Raw genomic sequence first — 19,837 nt, 5'->3', positions numbered from 1 at the left:
CAAGAAGTTACAAGGCTTTATGTGATAGATATGATTGAAAAAAAAAAAACAATGAAAAAAGCGATGAAAAAAAAAAAAAAAAAAAAAAAGAAGTACTAAAAGAAGTGATAGCCTTGAATTCAAAAAAATTGCAAAACTTTGTTTGTTGATTTGAAAAAGTTCTCTAGTCCACTATATTTCAAAAAGGGTTTGGTTTATGAAATATTTTTTTGACCTTAGGGGGATCTAACTCCAAGTTTTTCTACTACTTATCCAAAAATGTCACCATCCACCCTAGCCAAGCCACGTTATAACCCTAAAAGTCCTCTAATGTGTGTGCACAAAGTGAACCGAATGAATTCTTAGACTACTTGCAAAATTATTGTTGACTTGCATTGATGTGTTGATTTGAGTGTATTACCAAAACTGAAGAGTGCATGTGAGTAGTGTGATGAAATCATAGAGCTTTGGTCAAAAAGTGTGAACTACTTGAAAATGTCTTGCGGGAACGATTGTGCAATTGAGCATTGTTTGCAGGTGGATCATTGATCATCAGGTGAGTCTCACGTATGTATGATTCGAGTGAATTTAAGGAAAATGCCAAGGTCTTGACACAAAAGCTTGAGGTAAGAGTTGTTTCCTTGAGGACAAGGAAAGGTTCAAGTTTGGGGTTGTGATGACAAATCGTCACACTCTCTATTCCATGCCTATTTTAGCAACATTAGATATATTTTAGTAGGTTTTTAGCAATAAATATAAGAGAAATCTAACCATTAGCTTGATTACTTGATTTGCAAGAAAACAGGAAAAACTGCAGGAAATGAATGATTTTCACTACGCTGGGGGCGTAGCCCATCACGCGCCGCGTGATGGAGCTCACAGGGAGCAAGGATTTTCACTCTGATCACGCGCGGCGTGATAACTGACCACGCGCGGCGTGAAGCTTGGTTCAGGAACTGGGTTGCTCTCTGACTTGACTACGCGCGGCGTGATTCTTGACCACGCGCGGCGTAAAGTCTTGATTGAAGATGAAGATTGCCTCTGACTTGATCACGCGCCGCGTGATTCTGTTACCACGCGCGGCGTAGTTGATGGATTTGCAACCACGCGCGGCGTGATGGATCTGGCGCGCGGCGTGGTTGCGTTCTGTATATATATTTTCTGCATAATTCTGTTTTCGGGTTGGAAAATTCTGCATTATTCATCCATTCTCTGATTGTGGAAGCATCAAGATCCAGATCAAGGACTTCAAAGGATAGCTCCGAGCACCTCAATAGCATGGATCATCGAGCCATGAGGTTGAAGCGAGGACGCGAAGCAAGCAACATGAGGAGCTGAGCTTTTCTTGGAGGTAGGATCTAGGATAGTCTAGAATGTAGGGAGATCATGTGTAATCTGCTATATGTGTAAGAATCTACTCTTTTCATAGTGTTAATTTGATACAATTCAATGTTTAATGCTTTACAATCCTTCATTAGTGTTGTAATGATTTTGAGTTAAGTCACGTGCGAGAGTATTGATTTAATGTCTGAACTGAATTGTATTGAGCGCTCGAGTGTCTCCGGACGAGAGATTGAGGCATAGAGTGTAGCGAACGATTGACGCGCGTTAAGATCATTCGTTGTAGGTAGCTTCCGCCCGAGAGATCGGGGGAGTATCGACAACGAATAGAGTGGATTTTGACAAGAGATTGCGATTCACTATTTTGTCGATCTAGTTGTTAACACTTGAGTAGATTCCTATGGTATAGTAGATTGCATGTGGTTTAACTATAGACTAGGCGATTCCGATGATTCTACCTCGCTTTTCCACATTATATCAAGCACATTTTCTAGCAATTCGTTACTCAACATACCCCCAATTTATGTGTATTTTCTGTATAATGTCTATGAACACAATTCGATTAGTTTGATCACACAATCCCTGTGGATCGATATTTTTATTACTACGTGATTTTCGTGCACTTGCGAAATTTATCATCAATGTCCTACTCATTGGCGATCACTCCCCTCCCTTGTTTGTCGTACATGATCTCTCCCAATACAATGTGGTTTGGGGATGAACCAGACATAAGCTAGTGGGCATGTGACGCCTACAGGTGACGAGGGTAAAGAGTGGTCGGTGGTGCACAAGACACGTATAGACAATGAGCGGCTCTTGATAGCTTTTAGTCAAAAGATGACACATGAAGAAACAAAATTCACATCAAAATGAGAGGGATCTCAAAGTTGTGCAGGTATTAGAGTGAATGGTTGACAAAAGACTTATAAGAATTTATTTGCACTATATATCAACAATATATATTTTCTTTTTGGTAGCACATTCTAAAAGAACTCCACATATAAACGTGGTTGACTTGGAGCACTATTAAGATGAGTGACATTTTAAAAGTTCCACATAAAGTGTGTGAGTGGTGACAAACAATTCAATGAGAAGATGATGAGTGATAACATTGAGAAGAGGGATTTATTGTTTTAAGGGTTAAATATGTTTTTAGTCATTGCATTTTGCCTTATAGTCAAAATAGTCCATACATTTTTAATACTCCCTCCGGTCACGTTTATAAGCAAAAAAACACTTCAAATTTTGGTCACCATTATAAGCAAAAGTTAACTACTTTTAAACTAATTAATACTACTATTCCTAATATACCCTTATTTAATTCTATTTTTTTAGGCATTTATTTCACTTTAAAAATTTTCAGAAGGGGTAATATAGTAAACTTAACTCATATTTTGCATTAAATCAAGAAAATTAACTACACTTAACTAAATTTCTTAAACACCACGTAGATAGTTTTTTTTCTAATATTTGTGACCGGGGGAGTATGTATTTTATAAAAAAAAAACAATTAAAATTAAAATTTATAATAGTTTACATTAAAATTTAAATTAAAAGTTTTGGGATATTTATTAATTAAAGTGGAACTTATAATCATCAATCTATAAGAATTTGAATATTATCCTTTAAATACACAAAGACACCGTTTAGTAGTCAAATAAGCTACCTTATAGCTTATTGGATTAGCTTATAAGCTTGTTTGATAAAAATGTGAAGTGTTTGGTAACAAGCTTCTCTAATTAGCTTATAGCGTTTTTTGAGATGTTATTTCAAGTAGCGTATGAGCTTATAGCTTTTTACATTTTATTCCATGTTTACCCTTATTAGTTTTATATATTAATTTTTTTTTTTAATTGTAATAATTACCCAAGAGCACTTAGATGAGATGACACAAGTCTCTTCTAACTTAACCAAAGTCCTGGGTTCGATCCCTTGGGCATGCAGCAATGTTAAAACTCTTAGGGAGAGTTTGTCATCCTTTTGGGTCCACAAGGCTCGAGGGATTAGTCTCTGAAGTTGCGCGCAAGATACCCGGATTACACCAAAAACTACCCACTAACACTTAACCAAAAAAAAAAACTACTCGCTAATCTAATCATGTATTTTTATGTCATTTTGTACTCACAACAGCTAAATTTGCCGAACACTTTAATTTTATTCTACTAACTTTTTAGCTATAACCAGCTATCAGCTAGCTTTTCAACTATAAGCTAACTTATCAGCTACCCGCTAGCTTATAACTTATTTTTACCAAAAAGAGCCAAAGTTAAAATCTCATTTGTACATAGTATCATTTGTATTTTCAACATTTGCAAAATGAGAATCATGTTACAAACATATACCATCGACTAAAATTTCAAAATGTGGATTGGTGTGCTTCCAGTGAAATTACCGAGTCAGTGAAAAATTGAACCAGCTTGTGTTCCAAAATACTGATGAATATATCATAATATGATTAAGACAAACCAAATATATAGTTCATCTCAAAATGTGTGTGAACATCATAAAATACGCGCGCGCACACACGCACAAAAACTATGACTTATGGGAGGGGATCAAGTCGCGTTCGTCCTGGTTATAATTGTCATGATAATATCACTAACTGTCTTGACACTATAGCTGCAGCTTAATGATCTCTTCGTGCATCTGTCGCTCTAGGGCATCAAGGGTCTTTTTTAACATCTTCATATGCTCTTTGAGGGCCAACATCTCCTCCCTCTTCTGAATTATCTCCTCCTTTGCTAGATGAATATACTTATTTGTCTGCAGTACCAATTCCTTTAGATGTTGTACCCTCTGGTGCAGGTCAACCATAACATGCTGGGAGATGCAATAAGCTTTTGATCAATTATTTAAGAATAATAATTTAACCATTATAAAGCATAGAATCCATAATTGGTTACCGCATACATTGAACATTCATAACTAATAAAGTCATACAAGTTGAACAGAATGTACTCATATCTAGCAGACATAATAATAAGAATTTTAGCAATGTGAGAATACCTCATGAGAAGAAGGCCGTAGGAATCGAAGAAAAAATGAAGATGAGTACTGAGACAGATGGTCAAAGGCGTCTTCAAACCTATATATACAAAACATAAATACATATTCCTAATTAGTACCATTGCAGTTGAAAACCATTACTCACTGTAGCAAGTAGCAACATGAAAAACTCCTCATATTGCAGTTGAAAACCATTATTCACTGTACCAACTTGAAAAACTCCTCATAACTAGAAAGGATTATCCAGGCAATAACATATAGACTTTATATAAATTCAAATTCCTTCTTTTGCAACTAAAGGAAAGCAAATTTTAATATTAAAAATCTGAAGCTATCGAAACCACAATAGATGAGTTCATTTTCAATTGCATTGGATCCTGTTATCAAATAGTAAATACTTCCAATCCATTCTTCAAAAAAATACTTCCAATCAATAGAATAACTAAAGTTGTATAATCATTAGGACGCCCTCTCACTAATTGCAGTTTCTAGTTTTCAACATTAAACACCGCTCTAACAAGAGGATGCAAATACCATGTGATCACGGCAAGCCATTGTTGGTTCACTGATATTGTTCCCAACAACATCAAAACATCAATAACAAAAGTATTTTCATACTACTAGATTTGATTTATTAGTTATCTAACATACTAGGATATATTCCTATTAACCTCACATCCAACGGGAACATTAATAGGTAAAACTCCTGTGAGCTAGAAGCTAATTCAAACTGGCATCACATTTGATTCATATGCATTATCACGCAAATATTCTAGTTTTTATGTTTCTTCAACACCTAAGAATTAGTTCTTTATTCCTTTCTTCTTCAATATCAAAGAATTAGTGCTTGCTTCCTCTCAACTCATCAACTGCATTGACCTCAAATTAAAGACTTTTTCAAACCATTGACTAAATTTTGATATTGTATATAGTAATGTTATTACGCATGTGCAATTTGATTCTCTACCCAAGGGATAAGTAATTTATCCACCGATTATTAGTTATAACTAGAGAGGCCTACGGAAAGTGAAACAGAAAAAGATGCAAAAACCAAACCAAATTTAACAATCACTTTTTAAAAAGATGAAAGCACATTTCACCTTGAGCATTCTACGATGTCAACATTTGCGGAGGGTGAGTCCTGGAGCAAAAGCTCGAGTATTCCATCAGGTATGGGTGACGATGGTTCAATTCCCGCTTTTAATGTTTTTTCTAACTTGACAGTTTTCACTGCCATGGATAATCCATATGAAAGTGGTTTTTGCTTTACTTTCAGTGACTTCAAGCTACGCATAAGGGATAACGGTGACAGCGTATCCTTTACATAATCTGGAATTAAGGAGAGAACCTGTGCAATAAGGAAGGACGGTGAATTAGAATCAGTTTAATGCAGTTATGAAACTCATTTGATTTTAGACATAAGTTAGAAACAAAAAAGTATCTTGAAAAGAAAATAAAAACTAAGCCTCAAAGCAAGGCCAAGTTAAGATACCTGAAGAGTACTTGCAGAGACTGTCAGTGATTTTGTCAGTGATTTTGTATTAGCAAGATCAGACAGCCAGCTGAGTAGAATCATAGGAGGAAATGAGTGATTTGCCAACATTTCCGCATCAATGTCTACTTGTTTAACAGAAGAAAGACCGCTTCCACGAAATATCTGATATGGTGTACCCGTAAAAGCAAATGTACAAAGACTTGGAGCAGATAGCTCGATCAGGTAAAAGTCGAAAGAATGATTACACATAGTTAAACTAACTAGTGTCTCACTTGTTATGCATAGGTTTTGTGCATCCTTCACCGAGCAATTGTCAAGGATCAAACTATTCAACATGTTAAAGGCTGAAAAGGGCTCAATTCGGCCATCTTCACCAGCACAAAAGGCAAAATTTCCTAGATGCAAGCAGGTCAACTCCGGTAAATTCAATGATATAGGAAACAGCGTTCTCCCATAATTATAACGACCTTTAGGTTTAATTGACAGCTTAAGCGACGTTAAAGTCTGACACGAAGAAATGCAAGGCAGAATATGACCAATATCACCTTTGACATCAATGCCTAATCGACGCAGCTTGACATTGCGGGATAAAACATAGTTTGCAACCCTTTTAAGTAAACCAGACTCAATACTACCATTACGATCAAAATCAACCGTGTCCAGTACAATTGAGTTATCACGAAGAGACAAAACCCTAGACACGAATTTGTCAAAACTCTTCAAAGTGGAAAAGTTGGAGTAATGCAATTTAAGAGTGGGAATATATTTCCAAATAGGCTTCCATCTTTTGGACAAAATGCAAGTTCGAACAGCTTCTTTAGTGTTCAAAAATGACAAAATGTGAACGAGAACGCATTGCGGTAAATCACTAAGTGTGTCTTGAGTTGTTTCAATATCACCACCACGTCTTCTCTTCTTTGTCTTGGGTTGAATCATTTTCTGATCATCTGAATTAGAATTTATTTAGATAAACAAACACCTATCTAAATAAAATTAAATTGTGCAATATAACAGAACAAGAATTAACTGAGAAATTATACAGCTATAGCGAAGTTGTTTACAATTTCAACATTCTTAATCTAATGAATGATAAAATGCATTTTTTAGAAGAGAATGAGAAATACCAACGTGACTGAATATGAAGAGAGTGCTTTGAATTCCACTTCCACCACTACTACAACAGTTGGCTTTCACGTTTTTCGAGGGTTCAAATTGGGGAGGGAACACAGAGAGGCGGCAAGCAAATCCTTTGGAATTTTCTTTTGGTTTATGAATCGGTTCATTTCTTTTTTTTTTTTTTTTTTTTTGAAGTGATCATTTCTTTTGGTATATATTAGAAAAGGTTTAAGTATAATTTTCTTTGGAATTATCCTTATGACAAAATTATCCTCCCTAGATTACTTTACTTACGATTTAGAAAAAAAAAACAGAAATTAAGAAATTGTATTTTAAACTTATTTCTTATAATTATATATGAACAAAAGGTAGACGGACAACAAGCTGCGCCGCTAAACCTTTTTGGACATCAAAACTCAATCTTTGAAAAACTACATTCATCGACCTATGCGACACAACATTACTATGCGTGACCTTTTGAACTCTGTTTAAAAAGTTTACAACCTCATGTGCAAGAAAGTCAAAAGTGTCAAATGCAAACGGTATAAAAACGTGTATTTTTGCACATTATTTTCTTATTATACCCTTATTTTAATTCACCAATAAATTACTCTTTTTTTTTGCACACACTTTCTCTTTCAATAAATTTAATATGTTATGTAAATAAAATAAAAATTAATATGTTACTGTATGTACCAAAAAAAAAATTAGTTTTCAAATATATATTAATTTTTTTTTGGTTTCAACAGTTACTGCTAAATATTTGGAATTTATATGAGGGTATAATAGACAAAATATAACCTTAAATTATCAAAACGATAAGTAATTTAAAAAATATAAAATTTTCTAAAACGTCAAGTAATTTGAAATAGAGGGAGTACTACTTATTTTAAAAATTTTAGCATTAATATTTTAATTATAATTTAATGTCTAATTGTTTTTTATTTATATTTCAAATTATATTTAATATGATAAATCATTAAATTATTTTTTTATATTATTCTAATGAGTCGACACATATTTCAGGTAAATTTTTTTAACTTTTTTTTTTGATATATTAAATTTTATGCTTAAGTTATCATATAATTATGTCCCATCGAATACTGAATCATAAAATGAACCAATGATATTGATTAGGGTTAGGAAAAATCTTAAAGTTAGCTCTTTAGGATTAGAAAAAAATCGCTCGAGTTGATTTTTGGAAGATTTTGGAGAGGAATATGATAAATGATTATATAATACTTAACTTCAGCCACATTAAAATATTTTAAAATTATTTTATAGTATTCTTAATATTTTAAAAAAATATCCCCATCCAAAATTTAACTCGCAAAGCCCTGGAGTAATTTTAAAATACTTTATAGTGTTCTTAATATTTTAAAATATTTTAAAAATTATTTTGGTGTACTTACATACTATTACTAACCATCACCAACAAAATTTCACATCCATAATAGATTTTAACAATCGTTAGTTGGTTCAGTGGTGATTGACGTTAAACTTGGTAAGAAGGACCACGGTTCGATTCCCCGCAATTACGATCAGGAGGGGGCTGGAACCACTTAATGCCAGAACTGACTCCCGAACCAAATTAAACTGGTGGTGAAAAAAAAATATATCTTTACCAAATTATCAAACTGGATCGGCAAGAATATATTGTTTTAGGCCATGTTTAAATTGGTTTTATGTTTTGAAATTTTCAAAAATCAAAACCGGTTATTGTTTTAAAAAAATTTGTCACAAAAAACCACTCAACCGAATGTATATGTGGTCACAAAAAATCTCGGATGTGTATAAAAAATTTGATCTTACATGATCAGAAGAGACGATCGTGCCGGCGTTTCCTCCGTTGAAGCCCTCGTTGAAATGGAGGGGGGTTGTCTACCTGCATGCACTCCGACGCTCAAGTCAACTTAAGTGTAGAGTGAAGGTTTTCAGAGAAGAAAGATAATGTACCTTGTGAAATGAGGAGAGGTTGTTTATATAGCCCCTAACACTTGGCCAATACCCTTTATGTCATTAATGACCATCAAGTAGCTGCCGGAAAACGACTAGAAATGCCATGATGACCAGTTAATGCTCATCATTCCGGTGAGCGGCCATTACAACGCGTTGAGCGTTGTGACCGTTCGATTTGTGAAGATAGCTTATTGGGTTGTTCTTCGTTGGGCCTTGCTTGACGACCCATTTCCGTAGTTCCTCAACATCCGGACTTCTAGGCCCAGTCCAGAACAAGTTTGATTATGTGTGTTTGATCGTTAATAAATAAAGAATTGGATATGACAACTTCAATTCAACTGTACTGTATTTGATTTTAAAATTATTTTTGATACTGAACAATCTTGGTGAGCAAGAGACTGGACAAAAAGTCAAAAACTAAAATTGTTGTCACCAATTGAACTACGAGTAAGGCTAGAAATGAGCTGAACTCGTCCGAGCTCGACTCGATATAAATTGATTCAGCACAAAACTCGGCTCAAGTTCAACATGAACTATTTTTTTAGCTCCAGTTCGGCATCGTTTCAAGTTCACGAACAGTTCGGTTCGGCTCGTTAAGTTTAAATCGCTGAGTCAAATCACATGATTTAAAGTCAATTTTTTTTTTGTCAAAATTTGATCTTTAACCTTTTAAACTATTTTGTTTTTTAAGAAAGGACAAATATTAAATTAAAATGAATGATGTTCTGTCCAGTTACCGGTTAGAGATCAAAGCCAAATAGAGTTATAAATCTATGATGGCTTGGACAAAATGCCAATAACAACGGGGAAAACACCCCAATTCTTTGTTTAATGTTTAGTTATGTAGTCATGAATTTGTCGAATTTCTAGGTTTGGAGGAGAATTAGAAGGAAATTGAAGAACCTTGATTTTAATCTGGTCTTTTTTAATAAAAATTAGAGAGAAAAAAAAAATAAAAATCCGTGTGTCTTGATGTGTGCAAATTAGGTTATTGATGAAAGAACTATAAGACATTCACACAAGCATGGATACCGGACACGACACTAACAAGTTGACACGGGAATATTTTAAAAAAAATGACATAATAAAATGCATATTTTTCTCTAAAAATATATAAATATATAATGAAGAAATCATATCATGCTTATATTTTAGGATCCAGCCGTTATTCCCGGCTCTATTATGAAAGAAAGCGGCAGACTCATCTTACAGGTGTTCCCTAATGAGGGGTTTTAGGGGATTAGGGTTCTCCTTTATCTCCTCCACCCATCTGCCGGTGTTGAATATTGACAAGCGTTGGATAGAGTTGGTACTAAAAATGAAAGAAAACTACCGTTTTGTAGTTTTGTTATATCAAAGATGCCTAAATAGCGAAATGACACAAATTAGCAGAAGATAGTAAACTATAAACTAGAAGGTGATGAGTAAACTGGGAAAATGGTTTCAAAAGTATAGAGATGGTTAAAGCAATAACAGTTAATTAACAGAATGACTTTGGTTATTACTATGACTGCTTAATAGAAGAGGCTTTTTAGTCCCAATACAGATCACAACTTTGGTTTTTAATTGGAAATGGCATAATTTGACGTGAGTCCAGTGATCCATGAAGTTATAACTTCTGCGGTTTGCAAGTTTTGAAGCAAGAAGTCTATACCACCCGCATAAACTATTGATGCAGATGTTACAACTCTTCCTCTCACTATTACTTTAAGCGACTTCAAGTTACACAAGGAATGGAGTTTAACCTTGAATAAATTAGGAACTAAGGAGAGAACCTAAGCAATGAGGGATGGGGGTGAATTAAGAATAATTTGAAGCAAGGCATTTGATTTTTGACAAAATTTGGAAATTAAAAAATAAAATCTTAAGAACAAAGTAAACACGAAACCTCAAAACATGGCAAGGTACCTTAAGAGTAGTTCGAGTGACTGTCAATGATTTTACATTAACAAGGTCTTGCAGCCAGCTTAATAGAATCTCAACACAAAAAAATAGGTATACATCAATATCTACTTGTTTAACTGAAGAAAGACCGCTCTCACACAGTTTCTGATTAGCAGGGCCACAAAAAAGTAAAGGTATAAAGACTTGGTGTGGATAGCTTGATTTTGTTAAAGTCGGATGAACGGATAGTAAAATTGACAAGGGTTGCATTTGGGTGGAATCATTATCTCAAGCGCAATATTATTGGACATTATTATTCTGACTACAGTTACCTACGCCAGCAGAAAAATGAAAACAATGTGGAAACAATTTCAGCAATATAATGGAACGCAGATTTGGGAAACAAAGGTAACTAAATCTACGGCAAATTTATAAAATCTCAGCAAAGTTGTGTTCAATTGCTATCAGGAAAATGGTAAAGAGAGAAAATACCTTGAAATTAAGGAAAATACCTTCAAATTCGCTTTGTTATACTTATGTATGTACGGGGTGAAAAGGAATGTGAAGTAGGGTCTATGGTGAGTGGATCACAGAACTTATTTTCTAGGGTTCTTTTTAATTTTGCACAGACGGAAAATGTTGTGCCAATGCAATGTAAATAAGAATTAAATAATTAATTGCTATTTTTATATAGAATAATTGTTTGGTTTTGAATAACTTCTTCAAGGCCTTCTGAGTAAGGGTTTAGATATGGATTTACTGTAGAGGGAAAAAAAGTGAAGTGAGATAATAAATAGTTAAAGATACAGTAATAAAGATAAAGGGGAAACTATTTTATGAAAAGTAACAAAATTTATTAGTTTTCTTGGTATGTGATTGGTTGGACCGACCGGTTCGAATATGATTAAAACAAATCAAATACTACTAGTAGTACATCTCAGAATGTATTATAGTAAAAAAATGCACTCACATACACACAAAACTGTGACTTATGGGAGAATTCAAGTCGTGTTCGTCCACCTGGCCTCATGGCCTCATGGCCTCATGCACCTGTGGCTGTACGTAGGACATCAATGGTCTTTGACAATTTCATGGTATGCTCTTTGAAAGACAGCATCTCCTCCCTCTCCCGAACTATCGCCTCCATTGCTATATCAATATATGTTTCTGTCTGCTCTTGCACTTGCTTTAGGTAAAACACCCGCCGTTGCAGGCCATGCACAACATGCTGGAAGATGCAACAAGCTTTTGTTCAATTATTTAAGGATGATAATTTAACTATTATTAAGCATAGAATCTATTCTAGGTTAAACTTAAACATACAATAATATGTAAAATACACATTTGAACATATATTTTCACTACAGAGAGGATACATTCACAAGTCATAACTAATAGTAACTATTAAACCATAAAGGTTGAACAGAATATACTCATATCTAGCACACACAATATTAGAAATTTAGCAATGTGAGAATACCTCATTAGAAGAAGGCTGAAGGAATTCAGGATAAAGCGAAGATGAGAGCGGAGCTAGATGGTTAAAGGAGTCATCAATCCTAGATGCACAGAACATAAATACATATTCCGAATCAGTATAAACTACTCACAGTTAACAACCATTACTCACTGTACCCAACTTGAAAAGCTCGTCAAAACTTGAAATGACTTTATATCAACTCAAATTCCTTATTTTCGCTTCATATGCATGCACACACAAACATTCTAGTTTCTTTGTATCTTCAACACCTAAGAATTCGTGCCTGCTTTCTTTCAACGCATCAACTGCATTGACCTCAAAATAACGATATTTTCAAAGCACAAATAACTGCAATCTCATGGAGTGTCGATTCCATTATTCACAAAGATTCTAGCTTCAATTTCTTCAACATACAAAAATTAGTCATAACTGGTTTTTTTACATCAACCTTGATTGACCTAAAAATAAAGTTTTATTTCAAACGAACATTAAATTTCGTTAGTTAGTACAAGCAAATAGCAATCCTATCATTTCCTCAAAATATCAACTTCATTTGATGTTGTATATAATAATGTTACTGTGCATGTGCAATTTGTTTCTCTGCCCAAGGGACCAGTAATATATCCACTGATTATGAGCTATATATATAACCAGAGAGATCTAGGGAAATGAAAATGGAAAAGGAAGCAAAAATCGAACCAATTTTAAGAATCTCTCTTCAAATTTTAAAAAGTTGAGTGCACATTTCACCTTGAGCATTCTACGATGTCAACATCTGCCGACGGCGAGTTCTGGAGCAAAAGGTCCAGGATTCCATCAGGTATGAGTGAAGATGGTTCGAATCCTGCTTTTAATTCTTTTTCTAACTTGAAAATTTTCAATGCCATGGATAATTCATATGAAAGTGGTTTCAGCTTTACTTTCAGTGACTTCAAGCTACGCATAAAGGATGAAGGTAATCGCTGCTTATCCTTAAAAAAGTCAGGAACAAAGGAGAGAACCTATGCAATAAGGGATGACAGTGAATTAGAAACAGTTTAATGCAATTACGAAACTCGGTTGATTTTTTACATAAGTTAGAAACAAAAAAAGCATCTTGACAATAAAATAAAATAAAAAGTAAGCCTCAATGTTTACTTGCAGTGACATCAAAGCAAGTCCAAGTTAAGGTACCTGAAGAGTGCTTGCAGAGACTGTCAATGATTTTATATTAGCAAGATCGTACAGCAACCTGAGTAGCACCAAAGGAGGCACAGTGTAATTTGCCAACATTTCCGCATCAATGTTTGCTTGTTTAACAGAAGAAAGACCGCTTCTACAGAACTTCTGATAAGGAGTTCCCATAAAAGAAAAGATACAAAGACTTGGAGCAGATAGCTCAATTTGGTAAACATCGAAAGAATGATTACGCATAGTTAAACTGACTAGTGTCTCACTTGATATGCACAGGATTTGTGCATCCTTCACCGTGCAATTATCAATGATCAAACTATTCAACTTGTTAAAGGCTGAAAAGGGCTCAATTTGGCCATCGTCACCAGCACAAAAGACAAAATTTCCTAGATGCAAGCATGTCAACGCTGGTAAATTCAGTGATTTAGGAAACAACGTTCTCCCAAAATTATAACGACCTTTAGGTGAAATTGATAGCTTAAGTGACGTTAAAGTCTGACATGATGAAATGCAAGGCAGAATGTGACCAATATCACCTTTGACATCAATTCCTAGTCGAAGCAGCTTGAAATTGTGGGATAAAACATAATATGCAACCCTTTTAAGAAATCCAGGCGCAATACTACCATTACGATCAAAATCAATGGCGTGCAGTACAATTGAGTTATCACGAAGAGACAAAACCCTAGACACGAATTGGTCAAAACTCTTCAAAGTGGAAAAGTTCGAGTAATGCAATGTAAGAGTGGGAATATATTTCCAAATATGCTTCCATCTTTTGGACAAAATGCAAGTTCGAACAGCGTCTTTAATGTTCAAAAATGACAAAATGTGAACGAGAATGCAATTAGGCAAATCACTCAATTTGTCTTCACTCATTTCAATACCACAGCTTCCCTTCCTTGTCTTTGTTTGAATCATAATTTTATCAACTGAATCAGAAATTATTCAGATAAAAACCTAAGGGAAAAAAAAAGGAATTAAATTAAATTGTGCAATATAACGGAACATGAAGTAAGTAACTGAGAAATTCAACAGCTAGCAAAGTTGTTTTGAATTGCAACGGCAAAAACAATGGCGAAAAGAAAACCTAGAAATCATTTTTGAACATAATTTAGGGGAGAATAGAAAATGAAATTGAGTCGGAGAAGGTGAAATACCTCGCTGTTGCCGTCGTGGAGTTGTGACTTCTTCTTCTCCGATTGATTAGAACGTTGCCGCAAAGAGTCGTGTACTTTAAACAGATTTGAGAATTGAGGAGGGAATAATTTGTTTTGAACAAGAAGACGAGGGAGTCAATTTATTTCTATTTTTTCATTATATTGTTTTCAATTTTTTTTTTTTCATTTTAAAGGCAAAAAACAAAAATAAATTTTTTTAATCAAAATTTGACTAAAAGTACTAATTTAAAAATTTTTAAAAGTAAAAGACCAAATTAAAACATAAAATATCTGTTTTGCATGTAGCCCCTTAGTTGAGGAGTCACTTTGTAACATAAAGATATTTGGTTCGAAACTTGACAATAGCAAAAAAATTAAAACATAAAATAAATATAAATGATCAAATATATAATTAAGTTATTCTTTAATTAAGTGATTTAACTTAAATGATTAATGAACCTACCTAAAGGCAAATTGTTTGAGAGAATCAAATTCAATTCTCGTAAGACAATTTTTTTTATGCCCTTAGCCTTGTAACCAAAATGAAAAAAAAAAGAATTTATTAAGTTTGATCTAGTGGTGTGGAGTTTTGATAGTATGTATGAGGTCGTGAGTTTGATCATCTGCTCAATTGTAAATAAAAAAAAATGAAAAAAAGGTAAAGAAATGAAATCATAAAAGCAAATCAAAGTCCAAGCACAATCAATTCACTAACCAACAACTTTCTGATGAACCACAATAATCAATCATGGTCATTTATAGTCGTACAATTCAAGACTCCAAATATGAAAGATGACAAACGGAAAACAAACTTCAAAGAAACAACCCAAGAAAAACTGAAGTGTTCAATCAGATTAAAAACGAAACAGAGCATGATAAAATTTGTTTAAATAGTTTTTGTAAAAAAAATAATTTAAATATCACATGTTTTGCTGCATTTTTTCCGATGATAATTTTTTTTAAAAAATTGTTTAAAATGGGAAGCTATTTTGAGCATCTTCTCATAAAATCATTTTTGAGAGCTATTGTTTTTTTAAAAAAAAAAGTGTTTTTTAATATATTAAAGTCTCTAACAATGTATTTTTTTTGACAAAAAATTCTTCAATTTTTCCCACGTCAAAGAAACTTTCCCTCGCAAAAATTAAAGAAAGGTAAGATAACATTTTTGTGAAAAGTTGACTCACGCACGTGTCCCAAAAAACAAAAATCGATTCTCTGAAAGTCTCGCACCAAATTTTCCATCGTCAAAGAAAATGAAAAGAACAAACCCTAGATTAGAAAGCATGCATTTTGTGTGAGTCTGAGTCCTTGTCGCATCGTTCCATTCAAGTCACAACTCAACAACAAGGTATTATATTCACCATTCCCTATCTCAATTTCATTTTCTATTTTGATTGTGTTATCTTCAATGTTCACTATATAAATTATTACTCATTTGCTACCCAATTTAATTTTTATATATTTTTCCTAAATTATTATCATCCTGCCTCAGACTTCAAAATACTTTATAGATTTTTTCCCCCTTTGTTATTGTTACAATTAAACTAAACGTTGCTTTATAAAATATTACTCATTTGCTTCCTGTTTCATTAAATTGCAGACTATAATTTCATTTTGTTGTTCCTTTTCAACAATGCTCGACAAACATGAAATGAGTAGTATGTCCGATTTTCTCGAAGAGAGCAGTGTTCGAGAAAAGATGAAGAGAAAAAGGAAAAATGAGGATGAAAATGATGAAAGTGAAGGAAATGAAGACAGATTGAGTGACTTACCCGACGGCGTACTCCTTCACATTTTGTCATTTTTGAACACCAAACACGTGGTACGAACTTGCGTTCTGTCCAAAAGATGGAAACATCTTTGGAAACGTATTCCTACCCTTATATTGCATTCGTCGAGATTTTCCACCGTTAAGCAATTTTCCATATTCGTGTCTAATATTTTGACTCGTCTTGATAACTCAACTGCGCTGCATGCTCTTGATCTTAACCGCCTTGGTAATATTGAGCCTCAAATCCTTAAAAAGATATTAAACTATGTTTCCTCCCATAATACCCACATCCAGGAATTAGGAATCTCTGTCAGTGCTGATAGTAGTCTCATTATGAGTTGCGTTTCTTCATGTCATGCTCTTACATCTCTGAAGCTTTCAATTTACCCTAGAGATAGATATGATTTTGATTCTGGAATATTATTTCCTAAATCTTTGAATTTGCCAGCATTGACCAGCTTAAATCTATCGAACTTTGTCTTCTGTGGTGATGAAAATGGTCGTGCTGAGCCATTTTTGGCCTTTACCAAACTAAATAGTTTGGTCATTGGTAGTTGTAAGGCTAGGGATGCACAAATCCTCAGCATATCTAATGCAACCCTTGTCAATTTAGCTATGCATAATAGTTCACGACCTGCCTTTGCCAAAATCGAGCTATCTTCCCCATGTCTTCGTACCTTCACTTTTAATGGTAGACCTGTTCATAAAATATGTGGAAGTGGCCTTTCTTCTGTTAAACAAGTAAATATTACTGCACAAATGTATTCAGTTAATGATATGTCTCATATGGTTCTATTCAGCTGGCTGCTAGAACTTGCCAATGTACAATCCTTGACAGTTTCTTCGACTACTCTTCGGGTATTTGTCATGTTTTCAAGCTTTAATTTTACTTTTTTCTTAATTCTTAAGATTCTTTATTTTATTTCTAAATTTTATTTAAAACTAATTAACTTGTATAGTCGATCCTAATTGACCCTCATTGCTTAGATTCTCTCCCTAGTTCCTGATTTATTGGATATCGAGCTCCCTTCTCTGTGTCACTTGAAGTCAATGAAAATAAAATTGGAACCATCTGAAGTTCAGTTGGGATTACCCCTCATACTGGAACAAGACATGTTAAAGAAAGCTGCTGCTAAGTCACGTAAAGAAGTTGCCAAGTTACGAAAAGCATTTAAAACAGGTTGGCAACTGCCTTCCATACCTGAAGGAATAGTCAACTTCTTGCTTCAAAACTCACCGTCTGCAAAAGTTGACATCACAACTTATTAGTGCTTGTTGAAGAGTTTATCCAACATAATGTATGTTATTCTTTTAAATTGATTATGGTTTTTCTATATAGTTTATTTGTGATTTGTTTAATCAAATGACCCGCCCGGCCTTGATGAGATCTGTCAATTAAAAACACGAAGCAAAGTAAACTTAAGTAGCAGATGTTATAAAATGAGAAATTTAAGGAAAAAAGCCGTCCGCTACTTAAGTAGCGGATGGTGTCTGAGAAAATGGGAGGGCAGCAAAATAAATTCCCTTTTAATGTTGATCGCAATGAATTAGTTTAGGTCCACTTTATGTGTATTGGTTGCTTTCATCTCATGAAAGCTTTTCATGTTGTTCCATGAATCCAGGATGTTAATAGCGGCGCTATAGCGTGCTATAGCGCTATAGCGTAGCGTTTTACCACCTCTCTGCTATGCTATAAGGCTGCTTTCCGCTATTTAGAGAAGCGGAAATAGCGGCCGCTATTTGCAGGAAAATAGCGTTTTGGTAGCGGTGGCGTAGCGGTTTGGTAGCGCTATTTGACCGCTTTAGCGTTTTGGAGGGAAAAAAATTGATGAAAATCCTTATTTTGAAAATAAATCATAAGTGAGCGGTTTGGTAGCGCAATGGCACCATCTCTAGAACTGCTGATAACAGAGGCTTCATTAAGCCTACTGGTGACAACCTTGATATAGGTTGCAAGTGGAATTCTTATAAAGACAGCAGCAAGAAAACAATTATTTGTGATTTTTGTTTTCACCCTTCCAATGGAGGAATAACAAGAGCAAAGAAGCATCAGTTGGGGATATCGGGAGAAGTAAAATCATGGAATGTTATTAGTCTTTATTTAGAACCTATTTTGATGGTAAATGACAATATTTAGTATAATTATTAAGTAAGAAAGTCCTTTTAATTTTGGGTATTTTTCTATTTTATGTATGTTGTTGGAATTTATGTTTAATTTGTACATGACCGCTATACCACTATAGCGCTACCCGCTATACCGCAATAGCATTTTTGAGGGTCGGCGCTACACGCCGCTATCCGAGATTAACAACATAGCCATGAATATTCTCTAAATGTGCAAATATGCAATTATAATTCATATATTGGAAAATCCTTAAATCTAAATTAAGAGGTTTTGTTTATGCATTAAACCAGTAGCTTGAGAATCCTTTGAGTTGTATGGGCCTATGGGGATCTGAGTAGCGACTGGAATGCTTATTTTGATGTTGTACAGTGGCAAAGACAACTGCTGATGTCAAAAATTGTTTGTGTCTGGTTTTTTAGTGTGATTTTTTCCCATCAATAGTGTTGCTTTGCTGTGTTGGAAATTCTATTTGTTGTATTAAGAAAATCTGCAGCAGTTAGTATTTTTTATCATTGTTCTGAGGCAACAGTTTATGTCTACTTTGCTGTCCTAGATTCTGATTTTTTCATTTCATTCTGCGGCGGTAATCAGTCCCATTGCCAAAACTGCTATGTTTTCTGTTTTGGAATGGGATCCTTGAAACTGTGTATTTACTGTTCTGTGTTTCTTCTTCAGGTGCGTTTCAAATTGTGTCTTGTGCAGGAATCATTCGGCATAAAAGCAACTTTTCATCATGTTCATCTGGTGTTATCCATAGTCAGCAGTGTTGTCCTTTTGTTATGGATGGGATCCTGAATTGCTGTTTTCCCATTCTGTGTTTTAGTGTGTTTCATGTTAAGCCATGTGTTGGTTTTATTCAGTATAAAAGTGGTTTTGCATCTTGCTCTCAGTTCGGGTGTGGCGAGCCTTTTTAAGAAATGCAGGTCAGTTGTTGTGGCAGAATCCAAGTTGGTATTCTGCATAACTTTGCAGGTCAGAGTAAATACTATCTCCAGCTTGAAAATTATTTTTTAGATGAAGTGGCGTGGCTAGTTGCAGGTGTTGGATGAAAATTATTCTGCATAACATTGATGTTTATTGAAGGATTTATGTCATGATTTGAATGTTTTGTTGCTTTTGTCTTTGCTTTGTACTACTTTTCATTCTGGTAGGTCTCGTGTTTGGACGTAATTTTCAATATATATGAAGGGTTGTAATTGTAACAATCCATAATATCTACCTCTAGAAGAGCTGGATCCTTCAATATTATTGTTCATTTTTCTTTTGTAAAAAATAAAATAAGCGATGAAAGTTTATGTTTAAATTTTAATGGCAAACTTATAATTTGTATTGAAAAATGGATAAGCTA

General features: G+C 34.2%; 3 protein-coding genes across 3 annotated transcripts; 1 reads left to right on the top strand and 2 right to left on the bottom strand.

Moving 5' to 3' along the window:
• Nucleotides 1–3,742: 3,742 nt before the first annotated feature.
• On the bottom strand, nucleotides 3,743–7,122 carry LOC123918114 (F-box protein At4g22280-like). Its single transcript, XM_045970075.1, has 4 exons — nucleotides 5,819–7,122; nucleotides 5,427–5,674; nucleotides 4,327–4,405; nucleotides 3,743–4,140 (listed from the first exon to the last, which is right to left on the bottom strand). Exons 1-4 carry the CDS (start codon nucleotides 6,755–6,757, stop codon nucleotides 3,934–3,936), a joined length of 1,473 nt encoding a protein of 490 aa, XP_045826031.1. The 5' UTR covers nucleotides 6,758–7,122; the 3' UTR covers nucleotides 3,743–3,933.
• Nucleotides 7,123–11,649: 4,527 nt separating this feature from the next.
• LOC123918115 (F-box protein At4g22280-like) lies at nucleotides 11,650–14,731 on the bottom strand. The gene is made up of 5 exons (XM_045970076.1): nucleotides 14,594–14,731; nucleotides 13,434–14,393; nucleotides 13,011–13,261; nucleotides 12,261–12,339; nucleotides 11,650–12,008 (listed from the first exon to the last, which is right to left on the bottom strand). The coding sequence occupies exons 2-5, from the start codon at nucleotides 14,352–14,354 to the stop codon at nucleotides 11,823–11,825; spliced, it is 1,437 nt and encodes a 478-aa protein (XP_045826032.1). The 5' UTR covers nucleotides 14,355–14,393; nucleotides 14,594–14,731; the 3' UTR covers nucleotides 11,650–11,822.
• A 1,008-nt stretch (nucleotides 14,732–15,739) lies between these two features.
• Nucleotides 15,740–19,792, top strand: LOC123918116 (putative F-box/FBD/LRR-repeat protein At1g78760). Its single transcript, XM_045970077.1, has 4 exons — nucleotides 15,740–15,941; nucleotides 16,194–17,222; nucleotides 17,352–17,662; nucleotides 19,165–19,792. The coding sequence occupies exons 2-3, from the start codon at nucleotides 16,227–16,229 to the stop codon at nucleotides 17,631–17,633; spliced, it is 1,278 nt and encodes a 425-aa protein (XP_045826033.1). The 5' UTR covers nucleotides 15,740–15,941; nucleotides 16,194–16,226; the 3' UTR covers nucleotides 17,634–17,662; nucleotides 19,165–19,792.
• Nucleotides 19,793–19,837: the final 45 nt, after the last annotated feature.

Source organism: Trifolium pratense, linkage group LG3 (genome assembly GCF_020283565.1).
Source record: "Trifolium pratense cultivar HEN17-A07 linkage group LG3, ARS_RC_1.1, whole genome shotgun sequence".
NCBI lineage: Eukaryota > Viridiplantae > Streptophyta > Magnoliopsida > Fabales > Fabaceae > Trifolium > Trifolium pratense.
Note: the sequence above shows the minus strand (reverse complement) of the source record. Positions and strands in the feature narration are given on the sequence as shown.

Excerpts from the sequence above, each read along its gene's own strand:
- LOC123918114 (XM_045970075.1), bottom strand. The coding sequence starts at position 6,757 with ATGATTCAACCCAAGACAAAGAAGAGAAGACGTGGTGGTGATATTGAA. Across the intron at positions 4,406-5,426 it reads GACATCGTAGAATGCTCAAG|GTTTGAAGACGCCTTTGACC; the intron begins GTGAAATGTGCT and ends TTGTATATATAG. Across the intron at positions 4,141-4,326 it reads TACGGCCTTCTTCTCATGAG|CATGTTATGGTTGACCTGCA; the intron begins GTATTCTCACAT and ends TGCATCTCCCAG.
- LOC123918116 (XM_045970077.1), top strand. The coding sequence starts at position 16,227 with ATGCTCGACAAACATGAAATGAGTAGTATGTCCGATTTTCTCGAAGAG. Across the intron at positions 17,223-17,351 it reads TTTCTTCGACTACTCTTCGG|ATTCTCTCCCTAGTTCCTGA; the intron begins GTATTTGTCATG and ends CTCATTGCTTAG.
- LOC123918115 (XM_045970076.1), bottom strand. The coding sequence starts at position 14,354 with ATGATTCAAACAAAGACAAGGAAGGGAAGCTGTGGTATTGAAATGAGT. Across the intron at positions 13,262-13,433 it reads TCTCTGCAAGCACTCTTCAG|GTTCTCTCCTTTGTTCCTGA; the intron begins GTACCTTAACTT and ends CTTATTGCATAG. Across the intron at positions 12,340-13,010 it reads GACATCGTAGAATGCTCAAG|GATTGATGACTCCTTTAACC; the intron begins GTGAAATGTGCA and ends CTGTGCATCTAG.